The 26117-nt window shown below is 45.3% G+C and overlaps 1 protein-coding gene across 1 annotated transcript in view; it reads left to right on the forward strand.

The window, feature by feature from the left end:
- Positions 1-26117, forward strand: part of HYDIN (HYDIN axonemal central pair apparatus protein) — a 2467744-nt gene that overhangs the window by 706204 nt on the left and 1735423 nt on the right. The window contains exon 17 of the mRNA XM_085640020.1: positions 3620-3784. Within this exon, the coding sequence (XP_085496146.1) occupies positions 3620-3784 (165 nt within the window). The remainder of the gene's footprint in view (positions 1-3619; positions 3785-26117) is intronic.

Consider the following 26117-nt stretch of genomic DNA (forward strand, 5'->3'; position numbering starts at 1 on the left):
TACAGTTTAGGGAAAGAACACTGGTGCTGGGGACCTGATTAGCAGGACCCAGCAGACTTTAAGTCAAAGTTGCACCATATATTAGGCAAGAGGTTGGGGGGTAACCATGTAAAAATAGGCACTTTCCTGCACACTGGCTGTGACCTTGCACCAGGAGGAAATGGAGGAAATGTATTTAATTCTGGTTTTCCCTTTTTGCATCCATTGATAGGGTGACTGACATCTCTTCAGCAACAAAGCCTCACTCTTGGCTTCTGCTATGATTCATACTTGGTATTTAATCACAAACCAGTCTTTTGTGAGATAATTCTTGTACAGAAAATGTTGCAAAGGACAGACCGAGTAGAGAAACTTGACCTACAGTACAGTTGGTTTAGCTGATCATTGCAAGATGCTTTGATAATCCTGTTACAGCATGTAATGTCTTGTAGAGGTAGTGTAACATCATTCTTCTTGGCATGAAAAGGGCTGATCTCGGACTGGTGAATTCTGCAGGTGATGGGAGCAAGATAGTCTCTTAATACATTATTTTAATTTTGACTGCCCTCAACCTTGAAACTGAAGAACAGAAGTGCACCAAGGCAAGCTGTAGAGGAGGCCTTGCAAATATTCCTTAAGCAAGCCACAACATCGTACTGCAAGAAGAAATGTATTGTACCTTTTTACTCCAGATGCTGTATGGTCTTAAAAAGGTTGGCCAGGTGTTGAGCCCCATTTTAGAACTCAACAAGTACAGGAAGAACATTAAGGATGTAATCTATTCTGGTTGTAAATATGTGGTGTCTGTGGATACCTCTTTACCTGTGTTGTGTGGTGGAATCTAGGCAGAAGGGTTATTTCAAGGAAAAGATGGTCTACTTGCCATACATGACTATGCACTGCTGCACATACTGGGTTTTGTTTCCTCTGCCTCTCAAAATCACACACTTATCAATCAGAAAGATTGAATTCACGAACCTGTCATCAGATCTGTGCTGGTTTATGTTAAAAGCATTCAGGCCTCTATAGAGTATCCTGAAAATAAATGCGCTGATTATGTAATTTTATTATTAGTTTGAGAGGTCAGGCATTTACATTTCTCGGCCTTATCAGCCACATGGTGTCATACATAATGCTTGTATCTCAGGTTGGAGTGATGAAAGCCCAGTGGGCGTTAAAGAACCCAGTGGTCAACAGCAGAGGCAGGTTTCAGACTTCCTATTCATGAGGTAGAATGTTTGCTAAAATCTGCAGTGGAGGCTGCAGAAAAACAACCTATTGAAGAGGCTGGACTTCGCCCTTGTACTCTGTCACATTCAAGTTTTTATGGATGTCCTCCTGTCCTGTCTTGGCAGTTCGGGCTGGACTGTTCCCATGAGGCACAGGGTCAGACTGATTTGCATATGGCCATGTCTGAACTGGGGTGGCAGAGTGGGCTAAAGAACGGTGATGGATCAAACCCAGATCTGTTGACTGGGTGTTAGTGTTTGATTGGTTCTGATGCTCCGTCCATCACCACCCCCTTTTGTACCGCTTTGTTCGCCATAAGTTGGCAGGGTATGCTCAGACGTGAGTCCCTTGCTCACTTTGCCACTGGATTCAAGCAAGCCTGGCTGAAGACGGCTGAAATGCCAGAAACCGGTCCTAGGAAGCTTGTTTCCGGTCCAGGGAAGGCATGGCTTGGCAGTTCGGGCTGGACTGTTCCCATGAGGCACAGGGTCAGACTGATTTGCATATGGCCATGTCTGAACTGGGGTGGCAGAGTGGGCTAAAGAACGGTGATGGATCAAACCCAGATCTGTTGACTGGGTGTTAGTGTTTGATTGGTTCTGATGCTCCGTCCATCACCACCCCCTTTTGTACCGCTTTGTTCGCCATAAGTTGGCAGGGTATGCTCAGACGTGAGTCCCTTGCTCACTTTGCCACTGGATTCAAGCAAGCCTGGCTGAAGACGGCTGAAATGCCAGAAACCGGTCCTAGGAAGCTTGTTTCCGGTCCAGGGAAGGCATGGCTTGGCAGTTCGGGCTGGACTGTTCCCATGAGGCACAGGGTCAGACTGATTTGCATATGGCCATGTGTGAACTGGGGTGGCAGAGTGGGCTAAAGAACGGTGATGGATCAAACCCAGATCTGTTGACTGGGTGTTAGTGTTTGATTGGTTCTGATGCTCCGTCCATCACCACCCCCTTTTGTACCTCCTGACAGGATGGCCAATGTGTTCGAAGTATCTGTATGTGAGTGACCATTTGTCACCTTCGGAGCACATTTATGTTACTTTTTTGGAGCTGAGAATGATCAAACTGGCTCTTAAAGGTTTTTTCAAGGTGCAGGACAGGTGTTGGGGTTATCATACAGTACCACGTTTATACACTATGCCAGTGGAGCAGATTGTGGGTTCTTTGAAGTTGTGAAGGGTAGCAATGGTGATTTGCTACTGGGCAGTCCAAAGTGTGTGTGTGAGGGAAGGGCAGCATCTATATTCAAGTGCATGATTTGGTAGCCGAAAGCAATGTCCAGGCCGATATTCCCAGAATGTTTCTCAAATAGATATACATGCAATGAAGGGCTTAGCGGACTTTACTGCTTTATAGTGAGGGATTTCTTTGCAGGAGATCTGGAAGGCAGCCACTTACTTTTCAGTCCATACTTTTAAACACCAGTACTACCTTGATTTATGTTCTGTGAGTAAAGCTTTTCATGAAACTTAGGGTAAGCCAGCTTAGTTTGCTTATCTGAAGTTCTACTATCCAGATTTGTTGGGATTTCTGAGTACTCTTCATATGTTAATAATCTGCATTGTGGATCATTTTTTATTAAAGGTTTACATACTTAGTAATATTGTTTCTGGTGGATGCTGTTTCTTCTGCAGATTCTTTATTGCCTGCTCATTGCCAAACTCTTTCTGGATCTAAAACTCTGCCATAATTGGGCCCTATCCAGCACCTGCCTGTGACTGTGTTTAAAATCTCTCCATGGGTTATCTTGCAGCTGGGGGGTTTTCAGAAATAGAAAAAATCTGCAGCTTTCACATGGCTGCTAATTACAGTAGTTCTCCGTGCTTCATGAATCTACCATGGCCTTCAAGAGCAGAGCCTGAAGGTCATCCAGTCGCTGACTTAGAAAAGAGAACCATTAAACATGAACACATGGACTGTAAGTATTTATATTTTGCTGTTGCTTTTAAAGTGCTTAGAATCTATGTACAGAGTAGATCCATTGCGGCAAAGGGAAATGTGTAAAGTACTAGAAACTATGCAAGCAACTACTAAAAGGGACCACCCTAAATAGTACAATGTTGCCTGTGTTATAATGGAATGCCCTAGTTTTGGGTTCATTACATATTTTAAATTGTCACAGCTTCAGGACAACACTAAAGAGTAAGTAATTATTTTTACTTTTCTACAGTATGCATCCTGTTCATAGAAAAAAACGTTGAGGGCTACTTCATTGTAGGAGGTATAGAGCCAAAAGAAGTTATCTATCTGTGCACAAAATCTCAACTCCTGTTAGCAGCCCCTGCAACCAATAAAACATTGAATAGAACCTCCATTGAAAGTAACCAACATAATCTAAATGCAAACTCTCATATCCTGTGAAAACTGTACAATTCATCATGGCATATGTGTTTATATTTTTGCAGGAACCTTTGGAGAATCCCTCAGTGTTGTACTCCAGCCCCATTCCTCGGGGCATCATCGAGCCACACAGCACTGCAGAAATCCCTTTGGTAGTAGAAGCTCAGGTGACTGGTGACCTGAACATTAAGGCTCATATTGCTGTCTTTGGACAAAAAGAACCTCTTCTGGTAAGAGCTTCTTCACTGCATCCTTTATTGTAACACAGTCAGACATTTGTAATTATGCACCAGATGCCGTAAATGTGCAATGTTCTGTGCCCTCGTTAGTACTAAGAGTCCAGCTTTGTGAGTTGATGGATGAACTGCTGTTATTAGCCGACTATATCAATTCAGCCTTGCTTGTTCTTTGGATTATTTCTGCATTTAACATCAGTGAATAAAGTTATGGCGGTATGAAAATTGACTTCTGGTTGGTTCCCTCTTTGCAAACCAACAGATAATCACATTCAAAGTCCTTAAACAAAAAATCCACCTCCCTGAATCTGAGAGGTTTGCTTATCCTCAACTTCACCATTGGGTCCTTCACCTGACCATGAAGAAGGAGCGTCAAGACCACTTCCTGGGCTGGAAAAATGATTTAAACATAGGCCACATGATAGAATCCTGCTTTCCATCCTTCACAAATTCCACATTGACTCCACTAACTATCCAAAAACACCAGGGCAGAAAAGATGGAGCAAGAGTTGGGGCATGAAATAGCTCCAAAGATGTGGGGAAGCCCTTTGACGGAACACAGACACAAAAACTCAGCCTTTAATTATTAGGCAAGCCTCTTTCCACCACCCTAACTACCTCATTTTTATCACTAGAGATCAAGCAATCAGGTCTGTGGAACCCCTATCCAACCATCGTCCATAAACAAAATATCCAGACATTATGTACATTTTCTGAGTCCTAGGAAGGACCAGACAATTATCTGTTGAATTTCACACATGGGCAGTTTTATTTACCCAAAACCCAACTCAACACCATCAATTATTGTTCCCTCACCCAATCTCATGACATTCTCCGCTGTTATAGACGATTTCGCCAGTGCTCATTACCTCTCATGGAGGTCTGGTTCCTGGAAGGTTGGGAAGGGTTCAGACAATTTGTGTCCATTCCATCAAGTCCTCAACTATCTTACCCTTCCTTCCCACCTGTTTAATTTTAATTTCCTATGGTGTAGCCCATTCTATCATGTCTCTAACCCAACTGTCAGTGGATGTAATTCTAGGAATTAGCCAGTGTATAGCTATTCGCCTCTTAGGCAGTACAGTACCCAATATAAAAACAATTGTACCAACCTGTCCCTTTTTCCTTTGCGTGATCAACCACAACAGGCACTGGTTCTTTCAAGGCTATCTTACTCTTACACATTCTCAAGCCTTTGAAGGACCTCCGTTACAAAATCTCTATATACCTTCACAGCACCACATGACCTGTATAAAGTTGGCCTCTTCAGCTGGGCATCTAGGACACCTTGAAGATCCTACAGGGTAGATTTTTCTTAATTTATTCAGATTCAAATTTGTCATGTGAACATAATTGTATTGTATTAGCTTAAATCATCCGTTACTTGATTTAGACTTTGACAGACTTCCTTCCACTCTTTGTTTGTGAGTGGCTCGTCTTGGTAAGTTTGACATTTTTCCTGCAGTTTTAATTTAGTTTTAAGTCTGTCAGCCCATAATGCTCTATATATGGTAGAAATAGATTTCTTGCTTCGAGGCAATGCTATCAACGTTATTGTTGCATAAGTATGTTCGAATGCCTTTGTGAAATGGGTCCATATTTCTCTAACTATGCTGGCTATTTGGAAGGGAAGTGTAATTTTCCTAGCTCTTATTTCTGCTGAGCTCCCTTGAAGGTCAAGAATATGTTTGCAGGATATAAATTGGCGAGAGTCAAACAGCCTCCTCCTTACTGACTTCCTACTGCCTTATTTTGAGCTGCTCCAAATCTATATATCCAAGGCTGTCACCGGATCCCTTAAGACTTTCTTTGCCATTCTGTCCTTGATGGTGTACAAACTTGTCTAATTGCAACAGGCACATGTGGCGGGATATTCTTGCTCCTCATCAACAAGTTCCTCATCAATGTGACTTCATCTATTCCCTCCAAGAATCCCTTCTGTTAATTCTTACTCCCATCTAACTACTGCATGGCATGCTAGTGGTGAGCCTTCATATAATATAACTTTATATTCAGTGTCTCCAACTTGCCCCTATCCCATTCACATTTCAGGGTATTTAGTTTCACCCCACTTTTGGATATTCTTTTCCCACCCTTGGAGTGTGGGCCCCTTGGTGGATTTCCAAAACTGGGTTGTAAGGCACTGTGGAAGGACCAGGGCTAGGTCAGCAAATCCTGCAGAAATCACATTGGTTTTAGGTTTAGTAAATAGGCCCAGGAGGCAAGCCGCCAGGGATGTGACTATATTACAGTGGCATTGGTGTAACTTACCGCTGCTTCACAATAAGGAGCATGGGTCACACATCCAAAACTATGTGATAGAAGTCCTGCCGACCTCTTGAAACTGAGGGCATGTCACCTCTTTCTTTGGGAACATCAGGTTAATGTGCTTTAGGGTTAATTATGCCCTGTAGAGGAAGTATACTTGGATTAGTTGGAACCAAGCATTGTAAAACGTTTGGGGCATATATCTTAGAATGTTGTGCCAGTCCTCGTTTGAGAGTGCCTGGACTAGATCTCGAGAGCATTGATCTTGTAGCTCATGCAGCACATTTTGTGCCTGTGTTAATGTTCTATAAATGAGTGTAATCGCATGTCCTTACCCAGGAATAGTGCAGATGGTTTGTAGCCCTCTATGTTTCAGGGGGTTCTTGCCTGTCCTCCCCATGCCCACCGCACGCTTGCCACTACTGTCCCATACAGCAAAACTTGTTGGGAGGGTAGGGCATATTCGTCAACGAGATCCACAAAGTCCTGTAATTTTCCATCCACTTGCCAGTTCCCAAGCCCTTTCATACCTCTTCTCTCACAGTTCCTTTGCTCAGACCAATTTCTCTGAGGTGGGAGTTGCAATAATTCCGGCAGGGGTGAAGTCCTTCGCATAGGTCACCTCGTCTGCGTTCGCTGCAAAGCCTGCGTCCATACGAATTGCAGGGTATCCTGCAGGAGACCAGAATGGCTGACATGGGGGCTCAATACCTTAACGACTAGCCTTGCTGAGATTGTTTTACCATCTTCATTTGTGGAGTTTCGATACTGCTAAAGAAGTCATACTCTATCGTAATGGTCATGATCTAGGTCCCCAAAAATGGGTACTTTATGTCTCTAGAATGTGGACTGGCCTGCCTATCATGTTCTCACAGTTTAACTCCTTTTTTCCCCTCCCCCTTATACCATGTAGTTCCAATCAGGATAGGGATCCTGGTATTCAAGGTTTCCTGAATGACTGTAGTATTTTGGGATACCTTTAACCTTTCGATGACCTAAACTAAAGATAGACTGTCCGCAAATTGAGAGGGCATAAGGCAGCCATCAATACACAAGGGTTTTTATAGACATTGTGGTTAAATCGGACATGTGGAGATGTTTGCGTGAACAGATCATACTATATTCCATCTTCTAGGTTGCCCAAGTTTCATTCTATTGAATCAAGTATTTATTGTCCCTCGAAATAGCTTAGATACATTTTTGAAAAACCGAATATGTGTCTAAGGTTTCTCATACTGTTCCCAACCTTATACGTAGTAACTTAGTATGGTGGCAGCTGTTGCAGAGCTGAAGGTTAGATACGTAGAAGCTATAGGTGGATTAGCTAGATAAGGTTACTGACCAATGCTCCGATTTTCTGTTAAATAGATCGATTAATCCCCAAATGCCTCCATAACGATGAATTCGAATTGACTTGCACAATAATTGAACAAATAACAATTCTGACTTTCAATCGGGCAATCAGACATTTATAAAGCACTGCTCTTCACCCCTGAGGGTATCCGGGTGCTGAGGTTTCACTGGTCACAGTCGAAAAGCCCCCTTCTGAATTCTGTGAGGGAGGTTGATGTTCGTAGGTGAAGGGGTTAGTCGTTCCAGGCCTTGGCGGCAAAGGAGGAAAAGGAACGACCTCCACTGGGGCTTCGGCGAATGCAGGGTGTGTGTGTGATGGTCAGGGAGGAATAGCACAGGTGTCTGGCGGGTTGGTGGAAGTTCAAGCGGTGGTTGATGTATGCTGGTCCCTGCTCTTGTAGGGCTCTGTTGGCGTGAGTCAGGATCTTGAACTGGCATCTCTTCTGTATGGGAAGCCAATGGAGGTTCCTGAGGTGAGGGGTGAGGCACGTCCATTTGGGGCGGTTGAAGATGAGGCTGATTGCTGCTTTCTGTATGGTCTAGAGTTTCTTGAGGAGTTTGGTGGTAATGCCTGTGTAGAGCTTGTTTCCGTAGTCTAGCCGGCAGGCAAAGAAGGCGTGGGTGACAGTCTTTTTGGGTGTTGATGAGGATCCATCTGAAGATTTTTCCGAGCATGCTGAGAGTGTAGAAGAAGGAGGAGGCGAATGCGTTGATTTTGTGCTTCATGCTGAGTTTTCTATCATGGATGATGTTGAGGTTGCGCATGCGGTCTGTGGGTCTAAACTTGTGGGGCCATCAGGTGTTGTCCCACAGGGAGAGTTCCTTCGAGAAGATCAGCACTTCCGTCTTGTCCCTAATGAGCTCCAGGCATTTGGTCCTCATCCAGTCAGTGACACCGGTCATGCATTGCAGAAGTTTTTTCTGGTGGTGTAGGGGTCTTTGGTGAGTGAGAGGATGAGTTTGTTGTTATCTGTATAGAATATGATGTTGAGTCCATGTGTTCTAACAGTGTCAGCTAGGGGGGTCATGTAGGTGTTGAACAGGGTGGGACTTGGGGACAATCCTTGTGGTATGCCGCAGATGATGCTCTTGGGTTCTGAGGTGAAGGGTGGTAGGCGGATTCTCTGAGTTCGTCCTGTGAGGAAGGGTGCAATCCATTTGAGGGCATCCCCCTGGACACCGATGCAGTTGAGTCTGTTGATGAGGATATGGTGGGATACAGTGTCAAATTCCACTGAGAGGTCAAGGAGCATCAGGTCTGCTGTTTCACCCCTGTCGAGTAGGGATCTGATGTTGTCGCTGGCACCTATCAGGGCGGTCTTGGTGCTGTGGAAGCCGGATTGGGAGGCGTTAAGCAGATTTGTTTTTTTCTAGGTGTTCGGTGAGCTGGTGGTTGATAGCCTTCTCAATGACTTTGGTGGGAAACGGAAGCAACTAGATGGGACGGTCATTTTTTATTTCACTGGGGTCAGCGGAGAGTTTCCTCAGGCCGAGTCTGACCTCTGCTTGTTTCCATCTGTTGGGGAATGCCGCAGTGATGATGGAGGTGTTAAGGATGATGGTGAGTTCTGTGCTGAGTTCTTTGGTTCTGAGGTTAAAGAGATTGTGGGGGCAGTGGCCCGTGGGTGTTACGGAATGGATGGAGGACATGGTGGCTGTGGTGATCTGTGTGGTGAGTGAATTATAAGTGGTGATCGAGTAGCAGGTGTCCGTAGGTGGGTGGAGGTTGTTGAGTTCAAAGTCGGTAGGTTTTGGGGGGGTCAAAGTTGTTGTAGATGGTGGGTATCTTTGTGTAAAAGTAGTTCAACAAGGTGTTGTAGGGTTCTTGGGAAGGGCGAGCCATTTTCTCGGTGGTTGATGGGGAGGAAAACATTCTAACGATTTTGAAGCGTTCCTTAGTGTGGTTGGTGCTTGATTCAATGTGGTCTGTGACGGAGATCATTTTGTGTCCTTGATGCATAGGTGGTACTTCTTGAGGGCTGCTTTGAAGACAGTTCGGTTAACAGTGTTTTTGGCTGTGCACCATTGTTTTTCCAGTTGTTTGCAGTTGTGCTTGATGGTACTGAGTTCTGGTGTATACCAGCTGACTTGTCTTGATGGTCTGCTGGTTTTGGCTAGCTTCATCAGGCGACTCTGTCAGCGCATTTGGTTATCAAATCAGAGAAATTCTGGAAGGCCTGCTTCGGATTTGATGCAGCGCCAGCCTGGCTGATTTTGAGGGCCTCTGTCCACTGGGTCCCAGTCACTTTGTTCCAGCTGTGGTGGGAGGAGCTCGGGGGCTTAGTGGTGGCACGCGGGGATCCTGCGATGCTGAAGTGGACGATGGCAAGGTCAGTCCAGGTAAGTTCGGTGAAATGACTGTTCTTGACTCTGTTGCTGGATGTGAAGATTGGGTCCAAAGTGTATCCTGCGCTGCGTGTGGGGTCGGTGACCAGTTGGCTGAGGCTGATGGTACTCATGCTTTCCAGGAGATTGGTGAAGGTGGCTTAGTTGGGATCGTTGAGGTGGAAGTTGAGGTTGCTGAGTAGGATGAAGTGATTGGAGTTGATCGCCAGAGGGGTGATGAATTCGGAGATGATGTTGCAGAATAGCCGGCTCGGTCAGGGGGTCTGCAGGTGAGGGTTCCTCCCAATGTTGTCCTGGCGTCGGTTTGGAGTTGGAAGTTGAGGTGTTCCATGATTGATGTGGCGTCGTCTTTGGTGGTGGTGCATCGGATGGTTTCCCAGCGGATGATGGTGATGCCTCCTCCGTGTTTGTTGGCACAGTCTCAGTGTATCATCTTATAGCCGTCGGGCATTGCAGAGGCGATGTCTGGAGTTGAGCCATGTCTCGGTGGTGAAGATCATGTCAGGATGCGGGTGGTGATGGTGTCCCAGATTTCTGTGACATGTTTGCAGAGGGACCGGGTGTTGAGCAAAATGCTTTGGAGCAGTTCTGGGTTGTTCGTGGGCTCCCAGGTGGGTATGGCGAGGGTTCATGTGTGGATGGGCAGTTCTGCATTGCAAGTGAAGCGGCGGCAGGTGAAAGGTCTTTCAGTAAATTGAGGAGCGGTGATGAAGCAATTGTTGTGGCGTCTGGAGTCCAGGATCTGGATCTGGATCTTGGCGGAGGAGTATCAGTGAGTGGCAGGAGAGCCTAGTGTTCCTGGCGCTGGGCGCAGTTCAGGCAATGACAGGCATCGAGGGGCTTGCTTTTACGCGTGTCCATGCTGCAGCCTCCATTAAGTAGGTCCTGTGGGAGGGAAGGGTGCTGGGCAGCGGGAAGCGCGGTAAAGCCAAACATTGGAAAGCGCCGGGCAAGACATGGGAAACACAGGCAAGGCAACACAATGGCTAACAGAAAATGAAGGCTACCTGGGCAAAATAAAATGAGCTAGCTGAACAGAAAATGAAAGCCTAAACAGGGCACATAAATCAGGCATGGCACACAATGGATGAAGGCGGTGGCTGTAGCAGGCAGGGAGCGGTGGTGACTTGGGCGGGACTCGCACCACTGCTCAGAAGGCATCAGCAGGAGACCTGGAGAGACTGTGAGGGGGAGCTGGCACAGGACCTGCTCAATGGGGTCAATGCTGCTGCCTCCCTCTCTCTTAAGTAGATCCTGGGGTAGGGAGGGTTCTAGGCAGAGAGAAGCGGGAGGCAGGAGGAAGAGAAATTTCAGGAAGCGCCCAGTGAGGCAGCGGGAAATACAGGCAATACAACACAATGACTAACAGAAAATAAAGGCTAAATGGACAAAATAAAATGAGCAAGCTAGACAGGAAATGAAAGGCTAAACAGGGCACATAAATCAGGCAAGGCACACAATGGGTAAAGGCGGTGGCAGTAGCAAGCAGATCCATATTATTAATTATGTTACACTATATACATATTTATATGCAAAAAAAAAAATTATAAACAAGTTAATAAAAAAATATAAATGTAGATATTAAAATGATAAAACTCCAAAAAAACAAAAAACTAATTTCACTCAAAATACTATAAACATTCAAATCAATTCATAAATAAAAACAAACATAAAATCTAAATGAAACATGTATTACTATAAAATCAATTTAATCAGTATTATGAAAACTATCGGAGTCTAAGAATATTAAATATACCATTCCTACCCTAGTTTATGCAACAGTAGAGAAAGTGTTGGACTTCGAAGGATTTAGATTTACTAGGCCTACTCCAGGCAGTGCAATAGTACGGAAAGCTTTAGACTTCAAAGGGGTTAGATTAGTATTCCTACTCCAGGCAGTGGAACAATAGGGAAAACATTGGATTTCGGAGGGTAGAAATTTACACTTTCCACTCCAGTCCAAACAATCATATGGAAAATGTTGGACTGATCATGCATAAGATTTACTTTTTCCACCCCAGTCTGTGTAACAATGTAGAAAGAGTTGGACTTCACAAATGTAGAATCTTTTTTAAACACTTAATATAAATTTTTTTAATTTACATGAAAATATATATATATGCATATGTGTGTGTATTAATAATACTAAGACAAATTATTTTACATAATTGCTGTTCAATAGTTATCAATGAATAAATAATTGTTATTCACGTATTAACTTCCCACCCTATACATCTACAAACCTAGCAGCTCCCACCTAAAATATAACAAAAAAAACAAGTATACCATAATTTACATATTTAAAATCAATTAAATAATGAATGAGCAATTAGTAATTAATTGTTAATTTTTACTTAATAAACATCGCCCAGCCCCCGACAAACCTAGCATCCCTTAACTAAAATGTATTTAAAAAATAAGGATTCCATAATTTACATAATTAAAATCAATTCAATAATTAATTAATAATAATTTTGTAATTTTTGCATAATTTTACACCCTAGACCCTGACAAACCTAGCAGCCTGCAACTAAAATATATGTGCTGGAAGGAAATCGGCAACTCTTCCTATACTGGCGCATGGAGGTCCTACTCATCAGAGTCTTATCAGACTTTTGAATTACAGCTTCCAGAAATGAACCTAGAGTGCTTTAAACGTTTTTTGAATCCAACAATAACATCTTGCTTGTTTAATGAGGATAAAAGTGCACTATCAGCCAAAAAACATGTCTGGACAGTCATAAATTCTTATGAGAACTTGGACATTCAGACTTATATGACCATGTCTTTTCCCCTATGCATTGCGGGAAGCATTTTTGAAGCTAAGACTTTGTCTGTATTCAGCTAAGCACAGGACACCAAAATGACTCCAAGAATGTCCAGCTAACAGCTGTAGGTTCTGTGGCTATCTACAGGAAACACTATTCCATATAGTATGTTTCTGCTCAAATTTGTTATGTGCTCGCCGAATTTTATTAAAACCTGTGTTTCTAAAAGCAGGGGTGAGAACATGTCGTCAAGTACTTATTTTATGTTTCTCTGGCAAGTGAATTCAATTTACCTGCCTGTATGTTAAATTTTTGACTGAGGTGGAACATATTTTTTTCATCTTATCATAAGAAGTTTTTTCGACTTTAAGTCATTTTAACCAACCATTTGATCTCAGTACATGTAAGTGCAATATAAACGAACCCATGGTAAGCTCCTCAGTGCAGTTGTGTATGATTTGGAAATGTTCTGAACATGCTCCATCACGGTTTGCCGTTTTTATCATATGTTTTATGAAGTTTTTATACATGATCTACTGATAATCAGTAGCTGATCGAAGTTAAAAGATAGTGAACTCACTTTTAGCACTTCAGCAAAATTTGCACAGGCCTTGTGAATGGGCTGTATGTTGTTAAATCATGACTGATTTAACAGGTTAAAGGCAGAGAATCAACACTAAGAATGTTAGCAATTTTTGCAGTTTTGTGAATGATCTGCTCATGTTCCTACTCGAGTGATGAGCTATTTTATGTGTAAAGTAAACTGCAGTGACCATGTATCTTGACAAATAAGTTCTATAAATGTTTTATACATGTCTTATTGACTATATCAGCCGTCCAGAAGCTGAAATATGGTTATCACTTTATTAAGTCTTGAACAGGTCTTACAAATAGCTAAATATCTCTATTGTTATATATTGATTGATTAGAAGGTAGGGATGGGGAATCAACGTTAAGGACCTTAGCAATTTTTGCACAGCCTTTGTGAATGATTCACACATGCCCCATTTTAAGTGATATCTTAGTTTGTGAAAACTGAGTCGCACATGTCTATTGTCAAATAATATTTGATCAGACGTTACAGGAAGGAGAATTATTGTAAAGCACTTCAGCAATTTTAGCATAGGTTTTGTAATGATTTGAGCCAGTCCCATTTCAAGTGAAAACCCAGATTTGTGTACAGTGAGCTCTTGCTTTATTAATATGCAACTGACCGCCCCTAAGATGTTTACTGTTTTTAACCAGTTTGTTATTTTCCTGTAGAGGATAGTTTGGATTATTTGGACTCTATGTAATGCACGTTGTAAAAGAGACTATCATGTTATACATGATTGTAATGATTTTAATTAACCAAACAAACCTATCACTATAAAACAAAATTAAAATATAATTACAATAAATATTTCATATTTACATAATTAAAATTAATTCCATAATTAACAATAATTTGTTAACTATTACATACTTAACTTCCCACCCTAACCCCTACAAACCTAGCAGTCCACCTATAAACTATAAAATAAATAAGTATTCTATAAATTACATAATTGAAAATCAATGTAATATTAATAATAGTTAATTACTTAACTTCTCACCCTATACCCTTACAAACCTAACAGCCTGCAAATAACATAGCAAAACTAAATATACATATTTTACACAATACATATCAATCATATAATTAAACACATTTTATTTAATTATTCATAATTAATTATTACCTAATCAACTTCTCACCCTATCTCCCTAAAATCCCAACAACCCGCTACAGCACTATAAATTATGTTTAAAAATTGAATAAAACATTCTAAATTACTTAAAATGACATGCTGTATTTTGAAAACATTACTAACATTTATGTAAACAAACAAGTTATTTAACCTTTGGTAATGCATTTTCTGGTAGAGACAATATCTAACTGCATATTCCTTACCTTTGAATTCCCCAGGCATCAGACTAGATCCAGAAACTTTTTACATGAGCAGTATCCCTGCGGACTGTTGGGTGGCTCTGTCCGGCTCCGCGTGACATTGCCAACATCATTGGCGTCAGTCGTGACGTCGCGGTCACCTATATAGGTGCCACCTAGGTACGCGGTGTCAGTTCCTTTTCACTTTTCCACGTCAGAAGCGCAAAGCCATGAAGTGTACTGACTTTTGTGTGTCAAAAAGAGGGCCCTGCAAAGAGGAACAACTTTAGCCCTAAAAATTAGTCCACAGAGTGAGGAGACAAGGGTGGGTTTGTAAGAAATCTGCAGTTAGATGTGGGCTCTACCAGACAATGCATTACCAACAGTAAGTAACTTGTTCATCTGATAGAGACTTCTAGCTGCTGATTCCTTACGTTCGGAAAGATACCCAAGACATACTTCCTGGTGGTGGGCTACAGACTGATTTGCTAGTCTAAAAAATCCTGCAGGACCGAACTGGCGAAAGACCCATCACTGTGGACCTTATTGTCGAGGCAGTTGTGTTTCACAAACGTGTGCAGTGAAGCCCATGTTGCAGCCTGGCAGATGTCCAGGACTGGCACCCCACGACCCAATGCAGTGGTCGTAATCTTCCCCCGCTAGAATGGGCTCATAAGCTTTCTGGAGGCTGCTTCCTAGCCAGGGCATAGCAGAATCTAACACAGATAACAACCCAGTGCGAATTGGTTTGCTTCTGCACAGCCCGACCTTCTTTATCTCCTAACTAACCCACAAAGAGTTGGTCATCCACTCAGAACTCCTTTGGTAGAATGTCAACGCTCTTTTTTGGGTCCAGATGATGAAGACACTCCTCTTCCTTAGAGGGATGTAGGAGAGCAAACAAGGTGGGCAGTGTGTCTGATTGACCCAGATGGAATGGGGTCACCATCTTTGGATGGAATGAGGCATGGGTGCGAAGCACCACCTTATCCAGGATTGTCATTAGGCAACGAGAATTGTTTGACAAAGCCTGCGTTTCACTCACTCTCTGGGCAGATGTTATCACCACTAGAAAGGCTGTCTCTTGATGGTGAGCTTTAGGAGGGGACAATTATGTAAAGGCTGAAAGGGAACAGTCATGAGATATGTGAGAATCAGAATGAGATCCCACTGTGGTATGACAAAGGGCGTAGGTGGAAACACATGTACAAGTCCTTTTAAAAACCTATTAACAATAGGAGATTTGAATAAGGATGGTTGGTCCGGCAGCTTAAAGAAAGCAGACAGAGCAGAAAGATAACCCTTGAGAGTACCCAAAGCAGAACCCTGCTGGGCAAGGATAAGAATAAAGAGAAGACTATTAGATAGAAAAGCAGAAAGATGGTCAATAGACCTTTCTGTACAATAATTCACAAACTTTTGCCAACAGCAGGCGTATATCGTCTTAGTGGAGGGCGCCTGGCCTCTAAGACTACCTTCCATACTTCGGGTGGAAGGTCGAAAGCTATCAACTGTCATAGCTCAATATCCACGCCAACAGGCGGAGAGTTGGCAGGTTCAGGTGGAGGACCCTCCCCTGCTGGTGCTGTGACAGAAGATCCTCCTGAAGAGGCACCCTTATTGGAGGATCGATGCTCCTTTGAAGAGGCTCCAGATACCAGACTCTCTGTGCCCAGTCTGAAGCCACAAAAATGACTTGGACCTGTCATTCCTGATCTTCTTGAGAACTCTGGGCAAAAGTGGTATGGGCGACTAAAAGCGCCGCCGAGCAATACCGACTTGAAAACTCCAGCACGCAAAACTTCTGACATTGCGCGTTCTCTATGGAGGCGAAGAGGTCTAACCAAGGCTCTCCTCAATGCTGAAAGAGACCTTGCACCAACGCCGATTGGAGACACCTTTCGTGATCCACTAGGTATCGACGGCTGAGTTTGTCCGCCCTGGTGTTCAGAGAACCTTTCAGGTGTTAAACCACCAGGGTCATGCCTTGCTGTTCCAGCCATGCCCAGAGGCATGAGACCTCTTGTCAAACGGTCCACGACCCCACACTGTCCTGCTTGTTGCAGTGCCACATGAGGATCGTGCTGCCTGTGAACTTTTACACCAAATTCCCCTTGACAGAAGGAAGAAATGCTTTCAATGCTAGTCGGCCCGACCGAAGCTCCAATAAGTTGATGTGGAGCCCGACTCCGCCGGAGACCAGAGTCTTCTGATCTTCACCTCTCCCAAATGGCCACCCCATCCCAGGAGTGATGCATCTGTCACTACTGTGAGATCTGGCTGGGGAAGGGTAAGGGAATCTGCCTGTAACCCAATCGCGGTTAGTTGGCCACCACTGCAGGTCTTTTGCAGTTCCTGCTGAGAACAGAACCATATCGGAGAGATTCCCATTATGCTGCGCCCAATAGAACTTCAGGTTCCACTGCAGAGCCCGCATACGCCATCTCTCATGATCTTCCAACAGGATGTAGGAAGCCATGAGTCCCAGCAGCCTCAGAGTCATTCTCACCAAAATCCAGGATAGAGGCTGAAACATCGGTATCATAACCTGAATATCCTGGACCTGCTGCTCAGGAGGATATGCCCAAAACTGCACTGTGTCCAGAACAGTTCAGATAAAAGAGAGCGTCTGAGAAGGAGTCAGGTGTGGCTTTGGCCGTTTATAGAAAACCACACTGAATGCAGGAGGTCCACCGTCGACTAGAGGTGGGAAACAACAGCCTGGAGCGACGATGCCTTCAACAGCCAGTCGTCGAGATAAGGAAAGACTGATACCCCTAACCTGTGCAGATGAACTGCGACCACCGCCATCACCTTGATGAACACCTGAGTGGCGCTGGTAAGGCTAAAAGGTAGCTCTGTCAACTGAAAGTGCTTGTGGCCTACCTTGAATCGCAGGTAACCTTGTGGGCAAGCAGGATGGGATGTGAAAATACACATCCTGCAAATCCTGGTCTAAGGTAGACAAGACCTGAGTCAAAGTGAGCATCTTCAATTTCTCCTTTTTGAGGAAGAGATTGACGGTCCGGAGGTCCAAAATAGGACGTAGACCTTTCTTTTTTGGTTTCAGAAAATAGCGTGAGTAACAACTATTCTCTGTTTCTGAAATCGGAACCTCCTCTATAGCTACCTTGACCAGGAGAGATGTAACTCCCTCTCGCAGTAATAGTAGATGATCCTCCGTCAGCCATTCTTGAATTGGCAGTAAAGGAGGAGGAAAAGACAGAAAGGGAAGAGAATAGCCATCCTAAATGATCTGAAAGACCCAGTTGTCCGATGTTAAGGACCTCCAGCGGAGGAGATGATGATGAATTCTCCCTCCAACTGTAGTTGCATGGTCATGCAGATCCAAACTAGGAATGCTTGGAGGCTGCATCTGCCAGTTGACAGACAACTTCAGGCTACCATTCCCAGGAGGTTGGAATGTACAGCGTCCAAGTTCTCATACAACTTGAGGAGTCTGTGCAGGACAGTGGCTGGGGTATGGCTGAGGCAGTTGATAACCCCTTCCTGTGTCACGAAAGGGGTGAAAGTTAGACAGGCCACAAGGTGTAACCAAGAGGCCCAAGGATCTCATGGTTGCACGATATTCCTTGAAGCCCTTCAAAGCAGATTCTGCCTTCTCACCAAAGAGACTAGTCCCATCAAAGGGCATGTCCATGAAGTTAGCCTGAACATCACCCGAGCAGCCATATGTTCTCAGCCAGGCGCAGCACCGTAAGGCCACCTTTGACAAAAATGCTTTACACAGCGAGTCAGTCATATCTATGTCACACCTAATGGCATACTTTGCTGCAGCTCTCCCCTCTTTCACTGCCTTGGAGAGGCACACGACCTGTGCTTCCTCCTGGACCTGTCGGTACAATATGAGGGTGGTCAAAGTAACAGTAAACAATTTTAGACACCAAGGTAAAATTAAGCCAGCATTCACAGTGTCATATTTGGTATTCGCAACAAATGTAATTTATTTACAAAAGGTATAAACGTAATCTGAATGTGGCAACACAGTTGCTCTTTCATCACCACATAGTTCTAATACTTAGAAAAATAGGTGCTCGGGTGTGCAAAATAGAAGATAGTGTGTTGTTGGTTAATGTGAAACCGTGAGGAGGGTGGACAAGGAAAAGAGGTGTGACATGTACTCATCACATTTTCAAAGTACAATTCCAGCCTAGCATAGGTCAATTGTTCCTATGTAACACATAGCCTTCGAAGTACACTGTTGTCAATTCACAGTTATCAGGGCTTGTGCGCTAGTCGTAGTCTACGTTTCGACCCCTGTTAGAACAGCTAGGTGATTCCAGCCTTAGGATGGGGTCTTCTTTAGGACAGTGAGAATAGAGAGCACCTGGTAGTGCCTCCAGTGTCTGTCAATGTGCTGGGCAGTAAAACGAAAGTTGGGCTCGACTGAGCTCCAAACACACGGGGAGTACGGCCTGCCGTGCACCTACGTCGGTCATGCGATCCTAATCAGTTCCCAGATAAAGGTCTTGGTGGGTCACCGTCTCGCTCTAATCCAGCTTACAGAATGTTCTAACAGGAATATTGTATATAGTTATTTAAAACCATTACAACACTACAAAATGGATATCATTGATGTAAAAAGGTTTTTACAATTAAATAAAAATATCACTGTTCATTAGGTGCCTCCCAGATGTTACATCATTCTGACTTCCATGTGCTGTTTTTCTAAAACGTATTATTCTTTAGGTACGCTATTTACTTTTTCTTAATTAACATTCACAATCACAAATTTCATATAAAACCACTCTAAAAACAGCACATTCTAAAACCATCAGTAATTAATTTCTCCCAGAGGTTACTATCCTAGTGCGTAGATTTACTACAACTGATGGGCACAGTTCTTAGTCCTATAACCCTATGCTTGAAATTTCCTTAGAGGCGTTATGAACTTTACAAGCAAGGGTAGCTGAACATCCACTGGTGATAATGGTTTGCCGGCATGAGCATATTCCCATGTTCCTAAATAATGATTTCAAAAGAATTTTCCTTTGCGCCAAGGATATAGGACAGACACATAGTAAATAAGTTAATGTTTCGTTCTTATATCCACATAGTCTACAAGATAGATTCTGTGGCTGTTTTTTCCAGGATCGGATGAAGTCTTTGGATTCCATAATACCCAACCGGAGTAACATAAATTGGTGTTTTAATCATAATGAAAAATGTTCTCCCAGCTACCCTTGAGGGCCTAATTGGAATACAAATGTATTGCTGTCCAGGCATGTCTCCTTAGTGCAAATGGATTTGTATCTGTTTGATTTGATGCTATTCACGTTGCAGTTCTTAGCACTTGATTGAAAGATGCTTTCCCCATGTTACTCCCCATGCTTCTTTTATGTCTAAATCCTTTATAGCTTGAGTTGAATGACTTTCCCAATACGCTTTTGTACTACTATGCTGCTGTTCCTCTATTTCCTTCCAGCATAAGTTGCTGATAGATCCTTTTTCTGATGCTGGCATTCTCCAACACAATTTTATAAAAGCACTTTTACACTGATGTGCCTGATTTTTTAATCCAAACTCTAAACGTATTTGAGCAGGTGAGACCAATTTTGGAATTTTGAATAAGTATCTATAACATTTTATTTGGCTTCTGTTCAACATATCTATTCCCAAACCCCACATAATTTCTGTACCATAAAATAGTGAGGGTAATAGCCGAGCCTCCGTAACCTTAAGTAGATCGGTTAACGACTAACAATTCAATTTTTGTTTTAGTATTTTGAATCCATATGTTAATGATTGTGCCTTGGCCTGATATAGATAACATGTATGGTTTACCAGACATTTGCTTATCCATAATGAACCCCAGATATTTATGAGCGTACTTTCTCCAGTTTTTTTCCATCCAACCACCGCGCATAATTTTTAAACTTAAAGTCAACCAACTAAATCATTTTGGTTTTGCTTAGATTCAGATCTAGCCCTTGATTTACCATGTACTTGTTTATGGCATTCATACTCCGTTGTAGACCTATTAGTGTTTTACTTAGTAGACTATATCGTCCGCATATTGTAGACAGCCCAATTTCTCTGCTGCAAGGATTGGTGGATGGTTGTTTTCCAAATCCAAGGTGCAGCCAGATCTGATAGATATAAATTAAACCGGCTTGGGGCCAAGTTGCATCCTTGTTTAAGACCATTATTTGTCCTAATATTGTATGTCACATGGCTTTCATCCTCTGTTTTAACTTGTGCCCATGTTTGCATATATAGTTGTACAATCGCCCTTAGTAGTTCTTCCGTGGCTCCCTATTCTTCCAGTTTTTTTCCATAAACGACCTCTAGGCAAAACGGTTAAAGGCAGAATTAAGATCAATAAAACATGCAACAAATGTTTTTTCTTTTTTTTTTATATGTTTCGCCTTCTCTATTAGTAAAGTTAATGCTGTAAGGCTGGTCATTGTCCCCATTCCCCCTCTAAATCCAGTCTGGAATTTTGGTATTAGTTGTTTTTCTTCTACTCATGTCTTTAGATGTTCCAGTACACAGGATGCATAGAGTTTCGCCTCAACATCGTTTAATGCTATAAGCCTGTAATTGAGGGGTATTGCTGGATTACCATTTTTAAGTGTTGGATGGATAATATTGCCTTTCCAGGACTCAGGTATCTGATTTGTATAAAAAAGATAAACATTGGAGTTAAATATTTTTTTTTTTTTTTTTGGAAACCTTTATTACAGATTTCAAGAGATATACAAGTATGGGCCTACAACCTTCAGGCCGGCCGCTAGTAGACAGTGAGACCATGAAACATATTCATAAACACAAGCAGCAAGCAGTAAAAAGTCCCACAGATCAAAAAATCATTTGCGGCCACATTGCCCAAACATCCCAAATGGCGGTTTCATTTTAAATGAAAAAACGAGAAACAAACCCACAAGGCGGCAAAAATCTAGGCAACAGTATGTGCTCCCCTCGGGAGGGCTCTACCAACCTACAAGAATAAGAGGGGGGGAAGGGCAGGGGCAGAAACAAAGTGGTTACGGTAACACAGAATCAAGAGAATGTGCAGACTAGGGAGACAGGGCCGCCGCCAGGTCGGGCGTCAGTGGCGGGGTACAGATCCCGCCGCGGTAGGAGTTCCAGGGGCCCCACACCTTTACCCATTTCCCAGGCTTACCTCTCGCCACATACACAACCTTTTCTCGGAACATACACCAATCCATATTTTCCTTCCATACCGAAATCGTGGGTGACCCCTGGGAGCCCCACAATTGTGCTATGTCACGCTTGGCCACCATATATCCCAATGTCACCCACCACGTTTGCGTCACCGTATAATCAGTCGGCTCCCACACATTCAGCAGACACCTCCTAGCCTCGGGGAGCAGCGCAACATGCGTGACCGCTTGCAACACCTCATGCACACCACGCCAGAATCGAGTCACCTCCGGACATTCCCACAAAATGTGGAGGAAGGTCCCTAACATGCCACACCCACGCTTACACATCCCATCCACCGCGTATCCCATGCGCATCAGGCCCGGTCCCGTAACGTAAACCCTGTGGAGTATTTTGAGCTGGACGAAACGAAGGCGGGCCGGTATGGCCACCTCTTTCGGGGAGGCCACCGCAGATACCCAATCCTCGTCGTCCAGCTCCAATCCATCAGCGACCCATGCCTCACGGAGGGCAGCCAGCAGTCCCGAGCGATCGTTGATGAGCTTTTTATAGATCAATGAGATAGTGCCATCCGGTACATGCCCATCTAGCACTCTATCCTCCAAGGGGGAGCACTCCGGGATGGACGCGACCTCCGGGAACACGGAAGACAACGCGTGGCGAACCTGTACATACCGGAAGTACTCCCTGTCATGCAACTGGTATTCCGCTTTCAGCACATCAAACGCTTTAAATCCCCCCTTCGTCCAAAGATCGCCCACCCTGCTAATGCCAATCGTGTCCCACTTCTCGAAGCCTTTCGTCGTCCACAAACAACCCAGTCGTTCAGAGCATACATTGGCGTCGCCCGGGTCAACCGATCTTTCCACCCCATCGCCGAGTTTGCCGCATGCCACACCCGTACCGCGACCCGTGTCGGACCAGTCAAACGTGCGTCGAGCGATCTAGAGTAGAGCGCACGATTGTAGTCGCCACCCGGCAACAACAATTTGTCCATTTCAAAAGCCGGATGAAGGGCGGGCCCATAAAGCCCGTGGTTTATCGCAGCCAGCTGGGAGGCCCAGTAATAACGTTTGATGTCGGGGAGGGCGACCCCCCCATCGTACCACGGGAGCGTCAGCTTCGCGAGGGCGATCCGCGGCCTCCCATCCCAAAACAGTTGGCGTTGCAGACCCTCCACCTCCCGAAAGTAACTAGCCGGAACGACATCCATCGTATTTTGCAAGGCATATAAAAACCGTGGCAGCGACATCATCTTAAACAGCGCCGCCCGGCCGAGCGGCGAGAGCGGCAAGCGCCTCCAACGCGCCACATCCGCCTTCAAACGTTGGAGGGGGGGGAATAGGTTCTGTGTGTATCGGGCCGCAGAATCCAGGGTAATAAAAATACCCAGATACTTAAATCCCTGTTGAGCAACCTGGATAGGACAACGCCGCGGGAGGATAGGGGCCTCCCCTGAGAGGACATATACACAGGATTTAGCCCAGTTGATGACTAGGCCTGAGTTACGGCCAAAAGAATTCAGCACATCCACTAACACAATCAACGATTCACGCGGGGAAGCAAGATACAAAAGAATATCGTCCGCGTAGAGAGAGACTCGAATCGAAGGGTGCCACCGCAGCCACTCCGCCAGGGGCTCCAAGGCGAGCGCAAAGAGGAGAGGCGACAGCGGGCAACCCTGTCGCGTGCCCCTACCCAATTCAAAAGGAGCCGACACTCTACCATTCACCACCACCTGGGCTAGCGGTCCGGAATACAACAATTTCACCCAGCCAATGAATCCCGGGCCAAACCCAAACTTCTCCAGCGTCGCCCAGATATATGGCCACTCAAGCGTGTCGAATGCCATAGTGGCGTCCAGGGACGCCAAAATGTCTGGCTCACGTATAAACGGAACCCTCATGCAGACGTCGCAGGTTAAGCGCGGTGTTGCGATGAGGGATAAAACCGGACTGGTCCTGATGGATCAGGTCGCACACCACGCTGACCAGCCGATTAGCCAGCACCTTGGCCAGAATTTTTGGTTCCGCATTCAAAAGCGAAATGGGCCTGTAAGAAGTGACCCGATCACGCGGCCTCCCCTCCTTGTGAATAACCACAATAGTGGCTAGACGCTGGTCCAGCGGGAGGGAACCCGCCGCCCGGGCCGCAAGGAACATATCACGAAGATGCGGCGCCAATGTATCCGGCCGCAATTTGTACAATTCAATGGGAAGGCCATTAGGACCCATGGCCTTGCCAGAGGCGACTGAACGTATGGCCAGAGCGATCTCCTCAGACGTCGGAGTCGCGTCCATCAACGATTTATCCTCCTCCGAAAGGGAAGGCAACGCAATATCTTTAAGCAGGTCGCGGGAATCCTCTTCCGAGCGAGAAGATACCGGGGAATACACCCCGCGAAAATACTCTGCGAAGCAATCAACAATTTCACCCGGCTCAGTAACATACACACCCTCCACTCTCTCAACCAGCGGAACAACTCGACTCGCTCTCTCCTTTTTATCCAGACTCGATACGGGTCACCTCCTCCCGCTCACACCTCTTGGAGTGGGAAATGAGGGACAGGGCCTCCCCCCGGAGTACCGTTTTGAACGCCTCCCACAGAGAAACCGCAGACGACACTGATCCCACATTATCTCCAAAATATTGCTCAAGGGATTTGATCAAATCTGCGCGAATCGCGGGATTACGCAGGTACCAGGGGTTGATCGGGATCACCCTCCCCTCCATCCCCGGGACAATATCAAAGTGCAACAAGAGAGGGGAGTGGTCTGAAATACCCCGAGCAAGATGCCGCACCTCCCCGACCCTCCCCGCCTGTGCCGCTGGCATCAGAACATAATCAAGTCTCGAAAGACTACCATGAGCCCCGGAATGAAAGGTGTATTGTACCTGCGCAGGATGTTTTAGCCGCCAACAATCCACCAGACCCAGGGTATCTAAGAGGCCAGACAACCAAGTTTGGGCCCGGGGGAGATCCCTGGGTGGGTGACGATCCTCAGTTCCAGGGACCACAGCATTAAAATCCCCACCAACCACTAAGATACCCTCCGGCAGCCCAAGAAGAAGGCGCCCCAAATCAGCAAAAGTAGTCGTCTGCAACCCCGGCGGGACATAAACAGAAACCAAAACAACTACTTTACCCTCCCATCTACCCACCAGAGCCGTATATCGCCCCCTGTCATCATGGAGCACCTCGTCAACTTCCAACGGGAGCGAGGTTTTAACCATAATGCCCACACCCCTCGAACCAGAGGTGAAGCCCGAATGGGCCACAAGGCGATAGCCCCGCCTATTCATAGCACAGAAGGAGTTACCAATAAGGTGTGTTTCTTACAAGAACACAATATCAGGTGAAATCCGTTTTAAGAACTGCAGGACCACCCCCCGTTTTATCCTGTCCCCCAGTCCGTTAACATTCCAGGAAAGAAGTCTGTCCCCTACCCCCCATCACAGCCAAAACCAATCTGTCCCCTCCCAGAGAGCACCTTGAATAGAACACAACAATATGTCTGCCTTGTGGTACAAACAAACAAACAATACCCAACCCCAACCCAACATTCCAAACAAAACTCCCCCCTCCCTGCACGAGCCCAAACAGCCCCCCCAACTTGCAGTGTGCCTGTCACCCCTGCATGAACTAAACTACAAAGACCCCCTAGAGGAGAAAGAGAACCCCCTCGAGACACACCACAACCTCCACGGGAGGGGGAGCAAAGCACGACAGTCAAGAAACCCTGAGCACAGCCGAAAGGTGGCATCATCAGGAATTAGCCCCAGTATCAATACCGCTGGCCCGGTCCAGTGGGCACTCTCCTCCCGCGGCCCCCACACCCTCTCGATCATGTCCCCTAGGCAAAGTGTCCAACCAGTCCCCGGCCGTCTCCGGACGGTCAAAGAAATGAGAGCGACCCTCGGACTCCACACGCAGTCTGGCCGGGAAAAGCATGGCGTATTTCAAGTTCATATCTCGGAGCCGCCGCTTAACGCCCATGAAACCCAGCCTCTGCTTCTGGACCGCTTGAGTAAAGTCAGGATAGAAGTTCACCTCCACGTTCTCCAGCTTAAGCGGCCCCTGCACTCTAGAAGCTTGTAAGATCGCATCCCTGTCCCGAAAGTTGAAGATACGGGCAATAAGAGGCCGCGGGGGAGCTCCGACCTTCGGCTTGCCACCAGGAACTCTATGGGCCCTCTCCACCGCAAAGAATTTACTCAAACCTCGAGGCTGCAGACGATTAGAAATCAGATCCTCCACAAAGAGATCCGCCACCGAATCCTCCAGTCCCTCTGGCACCCCGATAATGCGAACGTTGTTCCTCCGGGCCCGACTCTCGGAATCCTCCAGTCGCCGATCCGTGAGCGCACTGGCCTGCCGGAGCCGACGTACCTCCGTCTGGAGGGCCGCCACCTCAGTCGTGAGGCCCGACGCGGTGTGAGCCAAAGAATCCACCCTGTCATTTGTCTTGGAAAGATCTGCCCTGACAAGGTTAACATCGATGAGAACCGCGTCGAGTTTGTGCGCCAGGGTATC

Source organism: Triturus cristatus, chromosome 12 (assembly GCF_964204655.1).
Source record: "Triturus cristatus chromosome 12, aTriCri1.1, whole genome shotgun sequence".
In the NCBI taxonomy this organism is placed as follows: Eukaryota; Metazoa; Chordata; class Amphibia; order Caudata; family Salamandridae; genus Triturus; species Triturus cristatus.